The sequence below is a fragment of the Gavialis gangeticus genome, unplaced genomic scaffold (assembly GCF_001723915.1).
Source record: "Gavialis gangeticus isolate Ggan-Ray unplaced genomic scaffold, GavGan_comp1, whole genome shotgun sequence".
NCBI classification, from domain to species: Eukaryota; Metazoa; Chordata; order Crocodylia; family Gavialidae; genus Gavialis; species Gavialis gangeticus.
This window is the reverse complement of record NW_017728994.1, coordinates 10,808,089-10,825,961: the sequence shown is the minus strand read 5'-3', so window position 1 is coordinate 10,825,961 and position 17,873 is coordinate 10,808,089. Positions and strand designations below refer to the sequence as shown.

The 17,873-nt window shown below is 39.9% G+C and overlaps 1 protein-coding gene across 1 annotated transcript in view; it reads left to right on the top strand.

Annotated features, from left to right (window-relative positions):
- Positions 1-9: 9 nt before the first annotated feature.
- LOC109287131 (pro-neuregulin-3, membrane-bound isoform-like) overlaps positions 10-17,873 on the top strand; it is a 583,785-nt gene continuing 565,921 nt past the window's right edge. Inside the window, exon 1 of the mRNA XM_019502095.1 lies at positions 10-612. Within this exon, the coding sequence (XP_019357640.1) occupies positions 108-612 (505 nt within the window). The 5' untranslated portion in view covers positions 10-107. The remainder of the gene's footprint in view (positions 613-17,873) is intronic.

Sequence of the window (17,873 nt, the reverse complement as noted above, 5' to 3'; positions counted from 1 at the left end):
CCCCGCGGGAGCTGCGATGTAGCGACTGCATCGTGTGGAACCGGCAGCAGACGTGGCTGTGCGTGGTGCCGCTCTTCATCGGCTTCATCGGCCTGGGGCTCAGCCTCATGCTGCTCAAGTGGATCGTGGTGGGCTCGGTCAAGGATTACGTCCCCAACGAGCTGATGGATTCCAAAGGGATCGGGCAGGACCCTTTCTTCCTTTCCAAGCCGACCACCCCACCCAAGAGCATGGAGACCACCACGGCCGCCGCCGCCACCTCAAGGACACCCAACCGGATCAGCACCCGCTTAACCACCATGACCAGGGCGCCCACCCGCTTCCCGGGCACCCGGGTGCCCATGCGGGCCAGCCCGAGATCCACCACTGTGCGGCACACAGCGGCCCCCCCGACTGTCCTCTCCACCACTGTTCCCTTCAGCACCACCATCCTGACCTCCCGCCCGCTGCCCGGGACCCCCAGCACCCCGCCGGTGCCCATCTGGCCCACTGCGGCATACGCTACCTCCTCCTATAAGATCTATGTCCACGATTCTGCTCCGTCCTGGACCTTATCTCCCTTCCAGGAGTCCACCACCACCGCGCCAGAAACTAGCACTACCCCCAAATCCCGTAAGTAAAGGCACGGCTCCCCTGCCCCTGGGCACCTCCGGGCCGCCACCCACCCCACCCCACCCCTGGTGGCTTCTCCTGCATGGTGCCAGGAGCCTGGGCTGCTGATGGAAGGGGCTTGCAATGCGATTGCTGCCATTGCAGAAATGCCGGGGAGCTCTGGGATCAAGTTTCTGCCTCTTTTTTTTTTTCTTCTTCTTCTTCTTCTTCTCCCCCTCCCCCTCAGGCAGGTTCTCTGTTGGTGTAATGGATGTTGAGACAGTAGCAGCCATTTGAGATGGAGGTAGCTCGCTGTATTTTAAGGGGAAGCAGCAGTCCCTCCCCCCCTCCCCACCCATGTCGGTCCAAGAAGGTAAATAAGGGATGTTAATAAATCAGCCGCCAGTAGGAATGAGCGAGGACCCTGCATTTGGGCAAGGGGCTGCCATCGATTCGGGGGCTGCTGAGATGAAGTTAGGTGGAAGATCGAGGGTTGAAGATTGTCACATCCATGGGCTGGAGGACAATGGGCGTTTTTCTTTTGCCTCCGTGGGCAGTGGTACCATGGTCTGTCTGTCTTTTTCTTTTCCCCCGCCCCTTCCCATTCTTTTAAGACAAAATGTGATTTAAAAAAAAATCTCTACTTCCCTTGGCTCCGTGGCTGGTGAGAATAATGCCTGTCAATCCCATGTGCAAGGAAAACGAGAGCATGCCATGAATATGCACAAACAGTGGAGCAGGATCCAGTCCCCTCTCTCCGTGCTCTGCCAGCCACAACCCCGCGTCTTCTTGCCATGGGTGACTGGCTTTTAGAAACAGGGGGCTGCTGCATTGCCCTGCTTGGGGGCTGGCTCTTTCCACCCACCAAAACACACGCCTGAGGTGTCTGCTTTTAATGAATGTGGATCGGGTACATCTAGCCTCCCGTGAAGGTTATCTAGGACAAACACAGCACAACTTGTGCACGGTGAATTGTACCGGATTAGAGCCTGGTGTGCTTTCCCGGGTGCAGCACGGGCAGCCAGGACCTGGGTGTCCTCCAGTCACTCTTAGTGACTTCTGCTGGGAACGTCAGTTCAATTGATTGTTACCATGTGAATCGGTTGCGACAGCCCAGGGCTCCCCCTTTGCATGCTGATCTGCGGAGGATCGGGGTAGTTAGTGCTTGAAACTTTATTTTTCTTTCTGACATACATTTGCCGCGAAGCCCCGAGGTGAAGCGTTCATCTGCACAGCGTGAAAATTAGTAAATTGGGAGGGGGCGGAGGCCGGGGGGAAATGGAAGGGAAGCGAGATCGCCTTGTTTGCCAAAGGTAGGCGAGAGGGACCTGCCCTCAAAGCCTGCTTCGCTTGGTGAAAGACAATCAGAGGAATGAAGTGGGAGGGAAACCCGTGGAAAGGATGCCCCTCTCCTCCTCCCCTGCATATGGGGCTGCATATAAAATAGCCACTTCCCCCTCTCCTTTGTATCCTGTGCCCCAATGATCAATTCTTTTAGTAGCACTTCAAACTGCATCGACTTCTGTGGAGCTGAAATGCTGCATGCTTAGGGCTTGCTACATGGGATCCTGCCCATATTTAAATGCTACCTGGTAGTTTAGTTTTTGTCTCTTTGTCCTAGGGGTTGTTCTGTTTTTATTGGGGCGGGGGGACTCTTTAAAGAGTAGTTCACTCCAAATGTAGCCTCTCCATGCAATGCTTTCTGCAGAGAAGGTAGAGCTTGATTAATACTAAACAGGATCCTTCACCCTGGCTCAAGACTGTTGGAAATGGTGTCAAGAACAGCATGCAGTTGTAAGCAGGGCTTGTTATAGGTAGATGGCTCCAACCACTTAGACCTGGGTGTTTCCAGTCCCTAAATACAGCTCCCTTAGAGTGTGAACGGCAAGAAGTGCAGATCCAGCTAAAAAAAAAAATGACCCTGTTTGAACACACTGAGCACAGATGATCACCAACAGAAGATAAAATAGATTACATTAAAAAAGGGATTTGAATTTATAGGGCATGTGGATTTTTTTTAATGGCCCACAGCTGTACTTTCCTGCTGCCTGTAATCTGTTCTCTGAGGCTGCAGTATCAACTTGGGGCTGGGGTGAGGGAAAAGAAAATGTCATTTTTCTTTCATGAATTGCTGACATAGTGTGACCCTACAACCAAATAGCTGCTTCTGCCACTCGTTTTGGTGCTGGTGACTAACAGGTCTGGAGAGAAAAGGAGCCTCTTTAAAAAGATCTCAGCTTCAGTTTCCAGGCTGAGCTGCCTGCTTCTTCTCTGCCTATTGCTCCAGCTGCTATTGAAATGAAAGTCATGGATCCCCACTGTATCATGTGAATACAAATACAATATGACAAGGCTGGTGCCCTGGCTTTCAAGACAGTGCAGACCCTTTGTGATGCTCTACCTCGGAAAGGCACGCGTGTAGGCAGGGGCCACAGATTATTTAGCACTTCACAGTTTAGACACACACAGTTACAGATGCAACAGCACAAGTATAAGTGGACCTCTATTCAGGTTGCTTTATGTTGCAGTTTATTAAATCATTTCTGTCTGTGGGAATATTGGGCTGGAAATGTCACTTGGAAAACAGAAGGCAAATCTAGATTTATTTCTTCAGAAAGCTGGATTTATGCCTACCTGATCTGTGTGTTGGGTACAGTCTTTTCTTTCTGTGTGTGTTCATCTGAGGAAATGTGAAATCTCTAAATTTGAGGGTGAGTATGCTGAAAATAACTCTTGGTTGTTTTGCTCATAGACAAGCTATCTATTGGCTGTTTTGAAAGTTCTCCATAAGGATCCTTCAGGTTTTGACTAAGCTAGTTTTCCATCAATTTTGTCTTTCTCACACACATGCATGACACCCATTCCATTTCAGAATGGATATCTTTGTTCAGTAAAAATCAATCTTTGATCCAAGATAATTGTGTAACTTGTAGGTTAAAGGAACCTACGTACTGAAACATCGACAAGGCTTATTTTTATCAAGTGCTTGGTTTCATTTCTGAAGTGTTGCATCCTGATTTTTCCAATCTGCATTTTTTCATGGTATTTTGTGTTTCTCAGTAATGTTATCACTGAAATATTGTACTTGTACTTATAAAAGTCATACATGAATTCAGCTTTGAAATTAGAAGAGAAGGCACAAAGTTTTCAAATGAGCACAGGTCAACATAGAAGACTTCAGCTCTGGCTCAAATAATGCCTAATAACAAAGCAGAGAGATGTTACAGAACTCTTAATCAATACCTTTTGTGAAATCCAATTGAGAGTTTCTTTTTATGAGTACAGACTGCAACTTGAGCATATCTTGATTTCCTTTGGCCCTAGTATGGGATTATGAGACTCTTTTTCTGCTTTAATCAATTATGCAATATATGTCATTTATCTGCTTGTCACGCACAGTGTCAGTTCAAGTAATAAACCTAGCAGGTGAACTTTCACCATCAATGACATTTTGGTAAAATCTGTGTGTTTTACTGATGTACTATTTTTCAGAATGAGGATGGCATTCAGGAAATGGAATTGGAGGCTCTTCAACAAAAACGATATGAAATTTCTCTTGCTATGGTGTTGGGCATGGTGCTAAACCCTGAGATCTATTATTTAGACATTTTTCTCAACCAGTAACCCAGTAAAAAAACCAAACAAACCATATTCTTAAGGACTAGGCACACTAATAATAAGTAATGGAAGTAATTTTGAAATAAATCTAATTTGATTTGCATTCTTTGCATGCTTTTTTTTGTTTTGTTTTTTCTGTTTCAATCAATTTGGATAGTATTAGACCTGTCATTTTCATTTTGTGTTTATAGACAGTTTCTAATTACTACTGTTCATAACAGTACATTGAGATGTTTAAAGAAATGCCTATAAGTATGTTAATTTTAAATTATACAAAAAAAAAAAAAGAGGGGGGAATGTTTCAAACAATTCTGTGCAGCCTTTTAATCTTGATGACTTTTCCTTGCCATTCAGAACTATTCATTATTTTGCCCTACCCGGAGATCTCTGGTACAAGTGAAGATTTCCACTTCTTGTTTCTAAGCATAATTATTTCTATTAGCAACTCTACAAACAATATATTTCCTATGTGCTGACACACAATGCTCTTATTAAAGTAATGATTCATCACAAAATATTACCCTAACACAATGGCAATGGTCTCTCCTAAGCACACACAATATTAAAATTCAAAATTAAGGCAAACACCTGTCTCTTCCTACTCTATGCCTTGTAGTAGTTGCAGGACATGTGATTAGATATTACATGATCCACTGAAATATCCAACAAGTAAGACACTTATGGGTTCGGATTTACCCTTCTATTTAGTATTTTGGCTTCCAAGAGGTGTTTCATGTTGCTTCTACACAATGTGCTGTTGAATAACTTTGACTAATGGCTTATTTGGAAATACAATATAAAACATCACTGAAATTGGGTGGGGGGAGGAACTTATCAATAAAAATAATGGAAGCTTTAATGGAACGTGGTTATAGGCGTTTGAGTCAGTGAACTTATCATGTGTGGACTAGTGATTGCATACTTTTATGGATTTTTTTTCTTAATACCTCATATCCTTCTATGAAATTATTGCATTGCATAGCTTTGCAACAAAGCTCCTCAAAAACAGCTGTGTTTGTGTACTTACCATCTATTCTTGGTAGGCCTTGCAGCTGGTTGTATTTGTGGCCAAGATAGAGCATGCAATTTAGGTTGAGTGCCCACTTTTTTTGTTTGTCATTTTCATTCCTGTTTTGTCCCTCTACAAGACAGGTGGAGGAACTTTGTTCACCAATTACTATTGAGATCTTCATAAACTGAGAAGTGTATTTTTTTTCATTACAAAATATGAAGATGATATACAGTCAGAAAATGAAAGTTGGAGAACTAAAGACTGTCCAACAAAGCACCATGCCAATTTGTACCATGCTAGCAACTTATCTTTTGACCTATTAAATACAGTAGAGGGAGGTGGTTTTTCCATCTACCTTCCCTTACAAAGCCGAGGGGGCCCTTTCTCAAAGTTTAGGACTACATTTCCCAGAATGCCCTTTACTGAGGCCTCACTCTCAGGCAGACAAATCCGTAATCTGTATTACCCATCTCCCAGATGCAAACTTACACACCTGGAAGGTAATGATAAGTTTAGATGTCATGCTTCTCCATATTGTCAAGCAAAGAACATGAGGGGAGGAAACAAGCTCTTTCACAGGAGGAATATTCAAAGTGTTGAAAGTGGTGAGTATGTTCATATCCTGCAAAGGAAGCATAACAATTCAAGTGGAATTGTTAATCAGTTGGAGGCAGTGAACACAAATGGGAGGACAAGTTTTTTGGAGAGAAGAGGGGGAATTGCAGGAGTTTTCCTCTATCTTCACTAGGTTTCTAGGTTCTTCCGGTGAAACATGCTCAAGAGGAACAAATAGGAAAATTCAAAGAAAAGCAAGGGGAAAGTAGAGAGAAATCCTTATTCATTTTCTCTTTCACTGTCCTCAAGGGGATTACCAGGTGTTTAATTGCATTCTCCTTTTTCAGGCAAAGCTGGGTTCAGCAGGGAAGAGCAGATTTATTCATGTAAAGACATTCTCAGCTTTTCTGCACAAAAAAACATTAGGGGCATAGCTAAGGTCTAAGCATTGACTGTCAATTGCTAATATACTGCTGATTTCCACAGTATGTGTAGTAAAGGTGCATTTAACAACACAGGTGTATTTATATAAGCAGACATAGAAAAACAAACTTTAGGTTTTTAAACTAAATTTGTTTCTTATGTTATATTGCACTATGGATGCTACTTATTCAAGGGGTATTTAAAATGTTTTTTATGGCCAAATAGAGGTGTACAAACTATTCAAATGCAGACACTATTTACATGGTATTAGGTGTCATTACAAATCAAAATTTAGGCCTACTACTGCAGACCTATAAAATGCAAACACGCCCCCCCCAGTCCCACTCCTACCCCTATATTTCAAGAGGTGGTTTGTAGTTTTGTATTCATTAAACTTTAATTTTCCAAAGGAATATTAGCTAGGATTTTCCCAGATGGGCACAACTAAAAGATATTACTAGATAAGTATATGAATAGGTAGATAGGATATGGCTTTAGTTGGATTGAAATCTAGATGCTCCCACTCAAACCATGATAGAATTGATGCAACACGTTACACACCTCTCCACTTCGGGTTTTACAGATACATTTTTTTATTCTTCTGCTCCTCTCTGTTCTTATGCTGCCTATTTATGTAACCCCTCCCCCCCCCGCTTCTGTTTGCATTTTACACTTTTATGATTGATGCAGGACAAATAAGTAGTGCTTGAACTTGGCTTATATGTGGGTGAAAAAAGTAGGTGTTCTTAGGTTGCAGAAAATGAATTAACATTTAGTTGTCCCTTGAACAGACATCTTATAAAAGCATCTAGTGACTGCAAACTATGGATCTCAAATGGTATTATACAGTCAGTGTTCTATAGACATTTGTGGCTGATCTGGAAATAATATTAAATCTTTCAATTTAGCTTTTGTAGTGAGATTGATATAAGTACCATGCCTGCAACTTGGTATGTGAATAGAGTCATTTGCCTCAAATATACCTGAATGCTTACATATTTGCAGGATCAGAGTCTTAATTTGCATAAGTGCTTTTGGGAGAGCTCATATATCTTCATGTATGAGTGTATAAACACACAATCCTACTTGCATATATAACAATGTTAGTTTTAATGTAGACTCTACTTGAAATGTGCATTTTTATTTTAATTGGATAGGTTTAAGGTGCCTGGTAGAATTATTTAAAGAAATTCAGTTCCCACTGGTGATGTTTTCTTGTGTTGAGTGCTGTAATGAAAATATCAGCATCCTTTTCTCCAATACACAGAAATTTTACTCTGTAGTATATTGTATGCTGCAGTTGTCTCTTGCCTATCTATAGCTAAGCATCTCTTGTGGAGTTTTTGTACGTTGCTTTTAAATCATACACACAGAACGAAGCTTGGTTTTGTTACATCAGTAAAATACAAGAAGATAGTTGCGTAATACTCTATAAATTGTTTGCCTGTTATTTTCTGTCAGAAATGTGTTAGCATTGGCTTTTCAAAAGTGCTGCATATATGAAAAGTCTCTTAAACTTTAAAGATGATGGGTGGTATTTTTAAATGTCTGTTACAACAATATAATTTAATTAAGTCCATGTTTGTTGTTTCACAACATCATTATTCTAGACCTCAGGATTTAAGCTATTACACGATAAGGCTTGATTACTGGTAGTTACCAGACAGAGGGGCTATAGCACTGTGTAACAGAAAACTATATTAAATTAGTGTTAATAGCAAAGCACTTCTGTTACAAATCTGATCATTCTCATTGATGTCAGAACCTGTAAAGCAAGCGGTTGACGTAAGATAGGGCTATTCTCATGGATTGTTTTGGTGGTCTGCCTCACTGGAATAAGAAAGATTAATTCTTTTTTTGTGGTTGGGAAATGATTTAGAAAACATGCAAGGTACCTAGGAACTGCAGTTTCCAAATACAAACAGGAATGTAATGAAAATAGCTGAAAATGGTGTTTTCTATGATGTACTGAAAATGGCTGACTATTGTAACCTTAAGTATCTCTGCTTCTAAGTAACTAGATGACACTCTAAATATTAACAAAGTGGGAGGTGTTACATGAAATGCCCTGTGTGTTAACATAGAAAGTACATGGAGCCACAACTAAAGTAGGACTAAGTTATTCCAGTAGTTTAACTTACAAAATGTGTGAGTAATAGCTACTGAAGACAGGCTTCTAATAGGGTTCTTCAGCATTGTGGTTTTTGTTACTGATTTTTTTAGGGGTAAAACTTTCTGGGGTTGAGAATTATTTCCGTCTTTAAATCTATGAATGACTGCAGTAGGAAAATAGGATTTTTATTTAAACCTTGTGGAGTTAAGCTGTATCAAAACTGTATGGTCATTTTTCATTTCATAGTATTAATGATAAAGATTGCAATGACAAGGCTCAATGGAGCAGGAAACTTAACTGGGTGGTAGAGCTGTCCCTTGCAGACGAGGGGGGAGGCAAATCGGGGTGACCGCCCCAGGCCCCATACTTTGAAGGGCCGCACAGAGCTGGGCAGAGTGGCCATGACCCCACCCCTCACAGTGTTAAAGGGGCCTCGCACAGGCTGATTTGCCCTGGGCCCCACACCACCCTATACTTGTGTCTGCTGGGTGGATTATCCTAATGAAATTTTAGTGCTTCTGGCTTAGTCTGGAGGTGGTTTCATAATTATTCTGCTAAGTACCTATTTCCCTATACTTGCACCGAGACTGTTTCCTTACCATAAAATGCTATACTAAGAAAAGGTTTAGTACATTTTGAAAGGCTTGTTGTTTATTTGTAACATATTTTTCTTCATTTATGACATAACCAATCAGTCCAAAGACAGGAGGTTGGAAAACTAGTGGTGCTTTTTAATTTGGCAAATTACCTAATTTGAATAGGGCACCTGAACATATGCCAAGCAGTTTTTATTAGTAATTATTTTGGAGAAGAAAACAGCAATGCAGAATTCACATACTTTTGTTTTTAAACGAGGACTCTGTGCTTGCATGAAAAACTTGCCTAGGGTCTGGTTCTTGTGGTCATTATAGAGATAACTTGCTACAGCAATCAGCTTTTTGGGTACAGTATACTTTTGGCGCAGAGTAGTGTTCTGACTTACAGGAATAGAGACTTTGGGTTTAGGGCTCCCTAATTATTCACACTGAGAATCATTTGTGATAACACTGCAAACAATACAAGATACAGAAGATGACTTGTGTTAATGAGATGATGATCTGAGCACTTAGGGCTGTTGTTTCTGTGTTGGGAAAGATGGTGGTACTTGCTGTCAGCGTTAAAGGTGAATGATGCCCTCTGGGGATTGGAAGTGATTAGATGAGCAGTGATGCGTTCTTACTATAATTCCATGCCAAGAGTTGTCAGAAATATTTCTGGCAATTCAATTTAGCTGGGACTTGGAGACAGATGTCCCTCACTTGGTCCACTTGGCAGCATTAGGGGTTAGACTTTGCTCATTGACATTTTTTCTCTGGATTACTTGCCTACAGGCAAGTGTCACTTAGTTCTAGTCTAGATAAACAGAGGGTAGAATCACTGCCTCTTTCGCCAACTCTTAACTGTATAGCATGTTCTGTAATAGATCATTTTAGAAGTACCTTGCATGCTATGCAGCATTCTTAAGGGATTTAGGGTTTTGGCATGTGTTAGGCCCAACATAAAAGACTGGCAGTTAAGAGCAGTACATATTAAAATATATCCTAGTGTTGTAATTGTTTCTTTAAAAAAAATTCTGGTCAACTGAAGGGATTACCATTTCATCATCCACACCTCAGTATATTGTATGCCAGTTACACTCTGTCATGAAATCTAATCAGTCATTCATCAATCCTGAGCATATGGTTTGTGTCATCTGAATTGGATACACAAGAAAAAGCTTTGCATTCAAACTTTATCCCTACTATACAATTGGTCCAATGAAATATTGCCCCCCTAAATCCTTTCTTTATCCACAATAAAGTGTGATAAACTTAGTATTTACATGTGTTGGATGAGGTCTTGCTCCTCTTTGTAGCAGAAGTAGGGATTTGTCTCCAGCCACATCTTAGCTTTTGTGAAGTGCATCTATGCATGTTAGCATCTGACTAAGTAGTCTGTCTTGCCTATGCCTTACTGAGCCAGTTAGAGGTGGTACCATGCCATTCATTTTGCTTATAAACATCTGAAAACCCTATCCTAGGAGCTGTTGAATAAAGGCTCCTCTTACTCTATAAGTGGCTGGCATACAGTGTGTAATCTGGGAACTCAAACGGCATTATATTCAGTTCTAAGGACAATTAATACATTAATCCTGACTTTTCAGCAACATTATTGGCTGCTATGTCTTGACCAATCAAATTGAAAGATGAAGTATGGATTTAGGAAAAAATTTTGTAATAAAGAGATTATTATGGAGGAGAGTTTTAGGCTGAAATGTGCTAGATTACAAAAAAAATACATCACTTCAGTGGAATATTTAAATTGCATGTTGTGAGGTTTTTGTTGGCTGTGGATTTATTAGGGGGCTTGTTTGTTTTCCTTTTTTTTAATGACAATCCCGCAAAGAAGATACTATAAGACTATATCTAATTAATTAAAAATCTTGCATTAGACCAATTTAACTAGAGATTTCCTAACAATCTCTTAACATTCTAACATTTGCCTTTTATAATACATTCCCCTCCCCCACAGCTGTAATTCTGTTTGTGATTGCAGTGTACATGACAGGATAGCATCTTGGCCATTATTCTTCAATAAATACTACTTCAAAAGCAATTTTAAAATACTTTAGATGCAATATACTCTGATGTTTCTGTTTAAAAAAATATACTATAAAATTATACTTAAAAATAATGAAATAAAAACACAGACAACCAGCACTTATCTATTATAGAAATGTATTTCCTGTCCCAAAGAGTACACACTTTAGAAGAGATAATATATGCAATATAACAGTCCAGGAAAGGTAAGTGACAGGAACTTGTTGTTTAAGGAGAATTAGGGTTTTTGGAAAAAGCTGTTCTTAAGAGGACGCTGGAAAGAGAAAAGGCAGGAACTGGGAGATATCCTAATCCTCCAAAGACTAAGTTGGGCTGAAGTGAACAATCTTGTATACCACTTGCACAATCGTGGCTTTGAGAGAGTAGAGTATGTGAGACTCTGAGGGCCTAATAATGTGAGGTGCAAGGCATCTCCTAGGCTAGGGACAGACATTCAAAAAGCCTGAGCCTGAGCCTGAATTGATTCAATCTTTCAGGTTAGTTTAACCTGGCTAGGCTAAACTGGTTTGAAACCTAGCAGGCATCCCCTCTGGACTGAAGAAATGCGGGCACGTGCCTGCAGTGGCTTAAGCTAGAAGCCAGGGGGTGCTGGAGCAGCCCACCCTTCCCTTCCAATATGCTGAGCTGAGGGACGGTGTGGCCAGGCCCCAGCAGGACACTCTGATTAAGGAGGTTTCCTGGCACCAGCAGGGAATTGATAACAGAGCATTTCATTGCACAGCAGGGAGTTGCACAGGGAGTTGATAGCACTTATCAGCCCATCAGAAAACAAAAACTTCTCATTACTTCAAGCTTTTCTTAAACAGCTTTTTCCAAGGAAGGAATGGAGGGATGTTACCAGCTAACTGTTGATTAACTCCAAAAAACTCTAAGTGGACGCCGTCCTGTCTCCCTTACGCAGACACCTCTCAGCATTAGCTAGCATACCACATGTTGGCTACCATCCATGTGGGGGGGGGGGGCGGCAGGGAGCAGGAGGAAACCAGGCAGATGCTGCTGTACCTGCCATCTTTGCCAGAGCTCCAGCCAGAGAGCAGAGGGGCAGGGTCAGCCCTGCTAGCATGGAGCAGATAGCCTGCCCAGGGCTGCAAAGCATTTGGGGTGCTGGGGGATTCCTGGTTTAAGTAAAACTAGGAAGGGGTCTGGGACAGACATTGCATAAACTGGTTTGAGCCAAATCAGTTAAGTCTGATACTACATTCAATCAGGTTTATCTCAAACTGGTTTGAGCCATTTTGAAACTGGTTTATGTGCATTGAACATCTGCTCTGTTACAGGTTTAAACCAGTTTCTGATCACTTCAACTGGTTTATGTGTAATGTCTCTCCCTAGACCTATAGAGCAGCTGCAACTGCTGATTGCTTCAGTGGGAGCTGTTTTTGTAATGACTTGCAGGACCCTGTAAGAAGTGTGTAGATACCCCTGACTTGAGTGTTTTAACAAGGATCTAGGTCGTTATGGTAATTTGGACTGCTAAGAACTCCGAGTTGAACTCAAATCTATAAAAAGTAAGAAGACTGATAATCATAGGAAAGAAATGTGGTAAGTAAAAGGAAATGATCAAGGTTGAAGATAAGGTGATGTAATGCAGTTGGAAAGATATAAGGGAAGAAATAGGAATGGACAAGTGAGTATGTGTAGAAGGGGAAGTTACATGATAACAAAAACACAGCTTGCTTTTATTTCACAGTCTCTCTTTAGATTCAGTTTTCTGTAACAAAAACACAAAGCTTTGTTTGTTTTCCTAACATTATTGAAAGGACATATCCATTCCCTTATATCATAGTTCACACTATGATCAGTCTCATCAAAATTGGAAATACCTCCACTTGTGGCTCTCTCCTTTGGCACAACTACATGTAGATCCACTAACTGATGGATCTTTCCTTATTTACACCAGTAAAGGATTGTCTGTAGCAGCAAGATGCTGTTGTGAGACTATATTAATAGCCATCACAGTACTAATTATTGAATAATCAATTTAATTTTAAAATGCTTACAATTATGCATTTGTGTGTAGTATGTGGTCTGTAGTGGCTCACAATAAACCATTGCCATAGGTCAATGGAAGGCTGCTTGGCATAGTTGATAGAGCACTTGACTTACTCAGGAGACCTGGGTTCTATTCTTAGCTCTGTGCTGGCTCATTGGGTAACTTTTGGTGAGTCATTTCCCTTCTTCAGCCTTCAGTTTTCACATCATATAAAATGGCATATGGTGCCCATCTTTGCAAAGTGCTTTGAGATTTACATATGGAAGGTACTTGGTATTATTACATATTCTATTGGCTTCTTTATGGTAAAATACATTGATTTGGCATTCCTAATAGTCATGTCCAAAAATAAAAATAAAAGCAAAACCCTTTATAAGTCTGATTTGAAACCATAAAAAGTGTTTGATGGTAAATATCTAACGCAGTTTAAAACAAAAATGTATGCCATTGATTGTGCCTTATCTTGAGCAATTTTCTAATGGCTGGATCTATTACATTATAGAACAGCATACCAAGGGAAGTGATGGAGGCCCCATTATTTGAATAATTTAAAAATAGAGTAGACAAATCACTAGATAACAGGGATCAATCCTGCATTAGCAAAGAAGGATGAACAAGACAGCCCAAGAAGCCTCTTCCTGTAAGTCCTGAAACAACCCAATAACTTTGTCCGTTAGTAAGTTGGATCAAGTATCTAGTAAGGTGCTCATTATTTGGCAGTTGCATACATGCAATATAATATTTAAATGGCATTTATATTTCTGTGTTTCATTAGCATGCAGTTCCCAGAACACATAAGTGGATTTATGACTTAGAAGAGAGTGAACTAGAATCACACTTATGCACCTAAGTCCACTTACATAGCAAATAGGCAGAACAGAATTTGGTTCTCATTCTTTCAATTATGTTTAAAATAATTTAACAATTCATACCAAGAAAGAGGGGAGTTCTGCTTACCTTACTGTCCCATTCAGGATTTGCTCCATAGTTATTATTTGGGTATTCCATTTGTGCCTTTTAAGGTGTGGTCTGGGAGGAAGGACAGAGGGAAGTACAAAAAAGGAAAAGGAAAATAGTAAGTCATTCTGCATTGTTGGAGAGATGGTGTTGATGATATCAAGTATCTGTTGTTCCATATGATCTGATTTTGTCTGTAAATCACAGAATCCAGTTTATTTTTATCCATTTGGAAATTTTAACTTGGGTAAACAGACTAATTTGCATTTAAAAAATATTGAACCCAAGCTTCACTCAACAGTTTGAGTAACTACTACTTTAACTTTAAGGATTCTCCTTCTCCTTCTCCCTCTCCTTCTCCTCCGCTCACCCCCGTTTGCATCCAGTCAGAAATTTTAAAGGTGCTAGAGAGAGACCATGTCTTCAGCCCAACCTAAAGCTAAAATTTCAGGTCACTTCGCTAGAAGTTTGCTCACTTGACATTTCCAAGTACTTTACAGTAATATAATGCATATTTTTTAATACTCACTTCATATACTGCAGAAGTTCCCCCCCACCCCCATGGCCCAAGATGGGCACAGTTGCATAAGCACCCATGTCATGAGTTTTGCCTGTCAGCAGCTAGAGGTGCAGTTTCCCCCAGACTCCTGCACCTATCTCCTTGAAAGTTGGCAGAATTCATGGCCTCAGTAAGAGCCACCATCTCTGCAGTTTTCACCCTACTCTGGCTTAACATACACACGACATGAGTTTTGCTTTCAGAAATTTGGGGTGCAGTTTCCCAGACACCTCTGCACCTATCACCTTGAAACATGGCATGCTTCATGCTCTCAGTAGAGGCTACCGTCCCTGCAAGTTTCATGAGAATCAGCCAAAAGACGACAAAGTTATAGATATTAATTGATTCCCCATTATACCCTATGGCCGAATGGGGTCCAAAGCTTTGGAGCCGATCTGGCTGAATCAAAGCAGGAAACTGATTCGGAGCTCCGAATTGATTCGCTGGCATCTGAACTGGCCAGATCCGAACCCAAATTGAATAGTTCCCTATTCTCATGGGCCTAAGGAACAATTCTAGAATTGTTTATTCAATAAAGACTATTTCAGTCAATTTATTGATGCAGACAAGTCTGTGCAAGTCAAAAGACCCTGTAGGAAAGTTCCCTTTGAACTAAGAAAAGGTAACATAGATAATCCTACCACAACCCCAGAAAAGAAGGCTCTAAAAACTCAAGGGAATTATTAGATTTAATCAAGGGGCTTAATCAAGGAAGAAGCAATAGGGCAAAGTCTCTTCAATGAGAAAGTGGTAGGGCTCCTCCATGGCTTGTGGGATCTCTTACCTTAATATCTAACCATCAAGTGAGGAACTGGGTCTAACTATTTCTTCATACTGGAAAATTAATGTTTGTTATTTTTAAATCTCCTCTGTTGTATAATCTGTTGTTGTCTTCTGCCTTCACTTATGGATATGCTCAATACTTCTATTATTATTTTAGGAATGGGTACTAGTTCAGACAATTTTTATCCTTACATTGGAATTTTTTTTTAAATTTAGTACCTGATTGACTAATTTTAGATGATTTTCTTTAGGCCATGAGCAAATAATTGAATAAATGTAATATTAATTGTAGCTGCAAGATAAATTTCCAATGACAGCCTCATTCAAAACATTATTTCTGTTTCCTTCATGGCTTAAATATTCATCTACCACTTAAATACATGGATTCTTCTTGTCTTTTCTACATCCTGAAGAAAGCTTATTTCTCTATTTCAGAGCATCTGCCTCTTATACTATCTTTCTGAAAGTTGTTCCTGTTGTTTCTCACTTTTTCTCCCAGTTTTACAATAACAGCTTTTAAGTAAATAGTGCAGTGATCTGTGACTTGATTATCTGACCTTTAGGGTAGCAATTGTGTAATATCGGTTACACAACTTTGTTCTGTAAATTTTGAAGCCCTAGCACATAGTTGCCTATAACGGTAGAAAGCAGTAAAGACTTTTTGTTTTTGGTTCTATTTTGGTACTTGCAAAATTCTGGAAGCATTAAAGCGATAATAGCCAATGTTAGAGGAAAAATAATTTTAAAGAATAAAGGAACTTTTTTATTACTTGGACCTCATCTTATTGCCCTTAATATGACACAAGCCTTTTTTACTTTTGAGAACTTATAAAGTGTGTGTGTGTGTGTGTTATATGTGTGTATGTATATTGCTAATGTACAGTAATATATATATTGGTAACTTTGGATTTAGACCAGCACTAAGGTTTAGACTGTAAAATGTGCAACAACAAAATATAGTTAACTCTTTTAATTGTCTGTTTCCTTCTGCACGTAATTACTTTTCCTGTTGTTACAACTAACAGTTACTGTCCCCGAGAAGTTCATAGGTATAGCAGTAGTCCTCTTGGGTGCAGCATAAATTGTATGAAAATTAGACAAAAACTTCTAAAAACGTGTCTCCAGCCATTTGCTATTATAGATGCTTAATGGAAAAGTCAAGGTTTAAAAAATGGATAATAAGATAGATTTATAAATCCCTACTTAGACCCCTAAATCGGTGCCTGAGTGTTAGACTTCTGAGCAAACAGCAACACCTATTGATTTTTGTGGGAGCTGTTGAATACACGCACTTTTGTAAAAAATCTAGTCTAGTTCCAGGCCCTCTTTTGAAAGCTTGATCCAGGTCTTTTATTTAGGCTTTTAATTTTTAGTGGCCTGTGTCAATTTTTCCACAGGTACAAGAGAATAATAGGCATAACTGAAAATAATAAGCTAAATATATGGCTTTAAGTAAAGAATTTACCAAAACTCCCAGATTGCACTTTTAGTTTTGTAATAGCTGTTAGCCTGTGCACCTCAAATGTATCCATTTTGGGAAATGGATACTAAAACATGTTGGTAACTGGATAAAAAAGTTGCTGTGGAAACAGAATACCTCCACTTCAGAATCTTTATCTTCTTAAGATAGATAGATAGATAGATATGGGCCAGCTACTCTCTGTGTTTGAAATAAAAGGTAGTGTTGTAGAATAATTTTTAGTCTCAATTATGCTAACATTACTGTATAACCTACATGTTAAGTTGCTGTTGATAAACTACAGTGTTATTTTCAGAATTGCTGTGCTATTAGCCTGTTCTTTTCACAGCATCCACTTCACTGAGCATCAAACTGTCTCTGACTGCTTTTTTCTTTCTCACCTCCTTTTACCTCACTGGCTTCTTGAAGTACAGCAGTTTTAATGAAATCACTTATAATCTGTCCCCGGTTCCTCACTACTTGCTTTCCCTTTTCTTATTCCAGAATGATTCCTGAATTCTTCTACATATATGCATGCACACAAAAATACAAATACAGATCTTTACTATCGCATAGAAATTGTCCTAGGAGAATTCTCAGAAATGTTCAAATGAGTACTATTTTTAAGGTATTGGAAAAAGGTCTGTTTTAAACTTCAAATGGAGGAGATGTACATCTTGCTCAAGTTCCTCGTTAGTCCCTAAAACCAAGGAGCCTTATTTATTCGTTTTATTATTAACTTCAATCTGAAATATTTTTCCTTCTCTTTCTTATCTGCAGCTGTAATGTAGTCTTAGGGTCTTATATAACTTTTATGTTAGCTTTATGCAATTTAACTTTACCAACTTCAGTAAATTTACATATCATTAACGTCAAGCCCTTTGTAGTAAGATACTTTATATAATGCCTTTCCTTTAAAGAACATGGAGGATGTGAACTAAGTTAGATCAGGAACAGGTTAACCTGATCTAATAACCATGTGCATACATTTGGGTTACAGCCTTGTGTTTGGAAAGCTCAGCTGCTCACCCTAGCTCCCCCAGCTACACTTTTCTAACTCCTTATCCTGGACAGACTGTTTTTAGCCCCTGGACAGACAATTGCTGCCCCTGCCAACCCAGACTTGTCAATTCCTTGATCCTGCCAACCCCCCCCCCCCCCCCCACCGGTT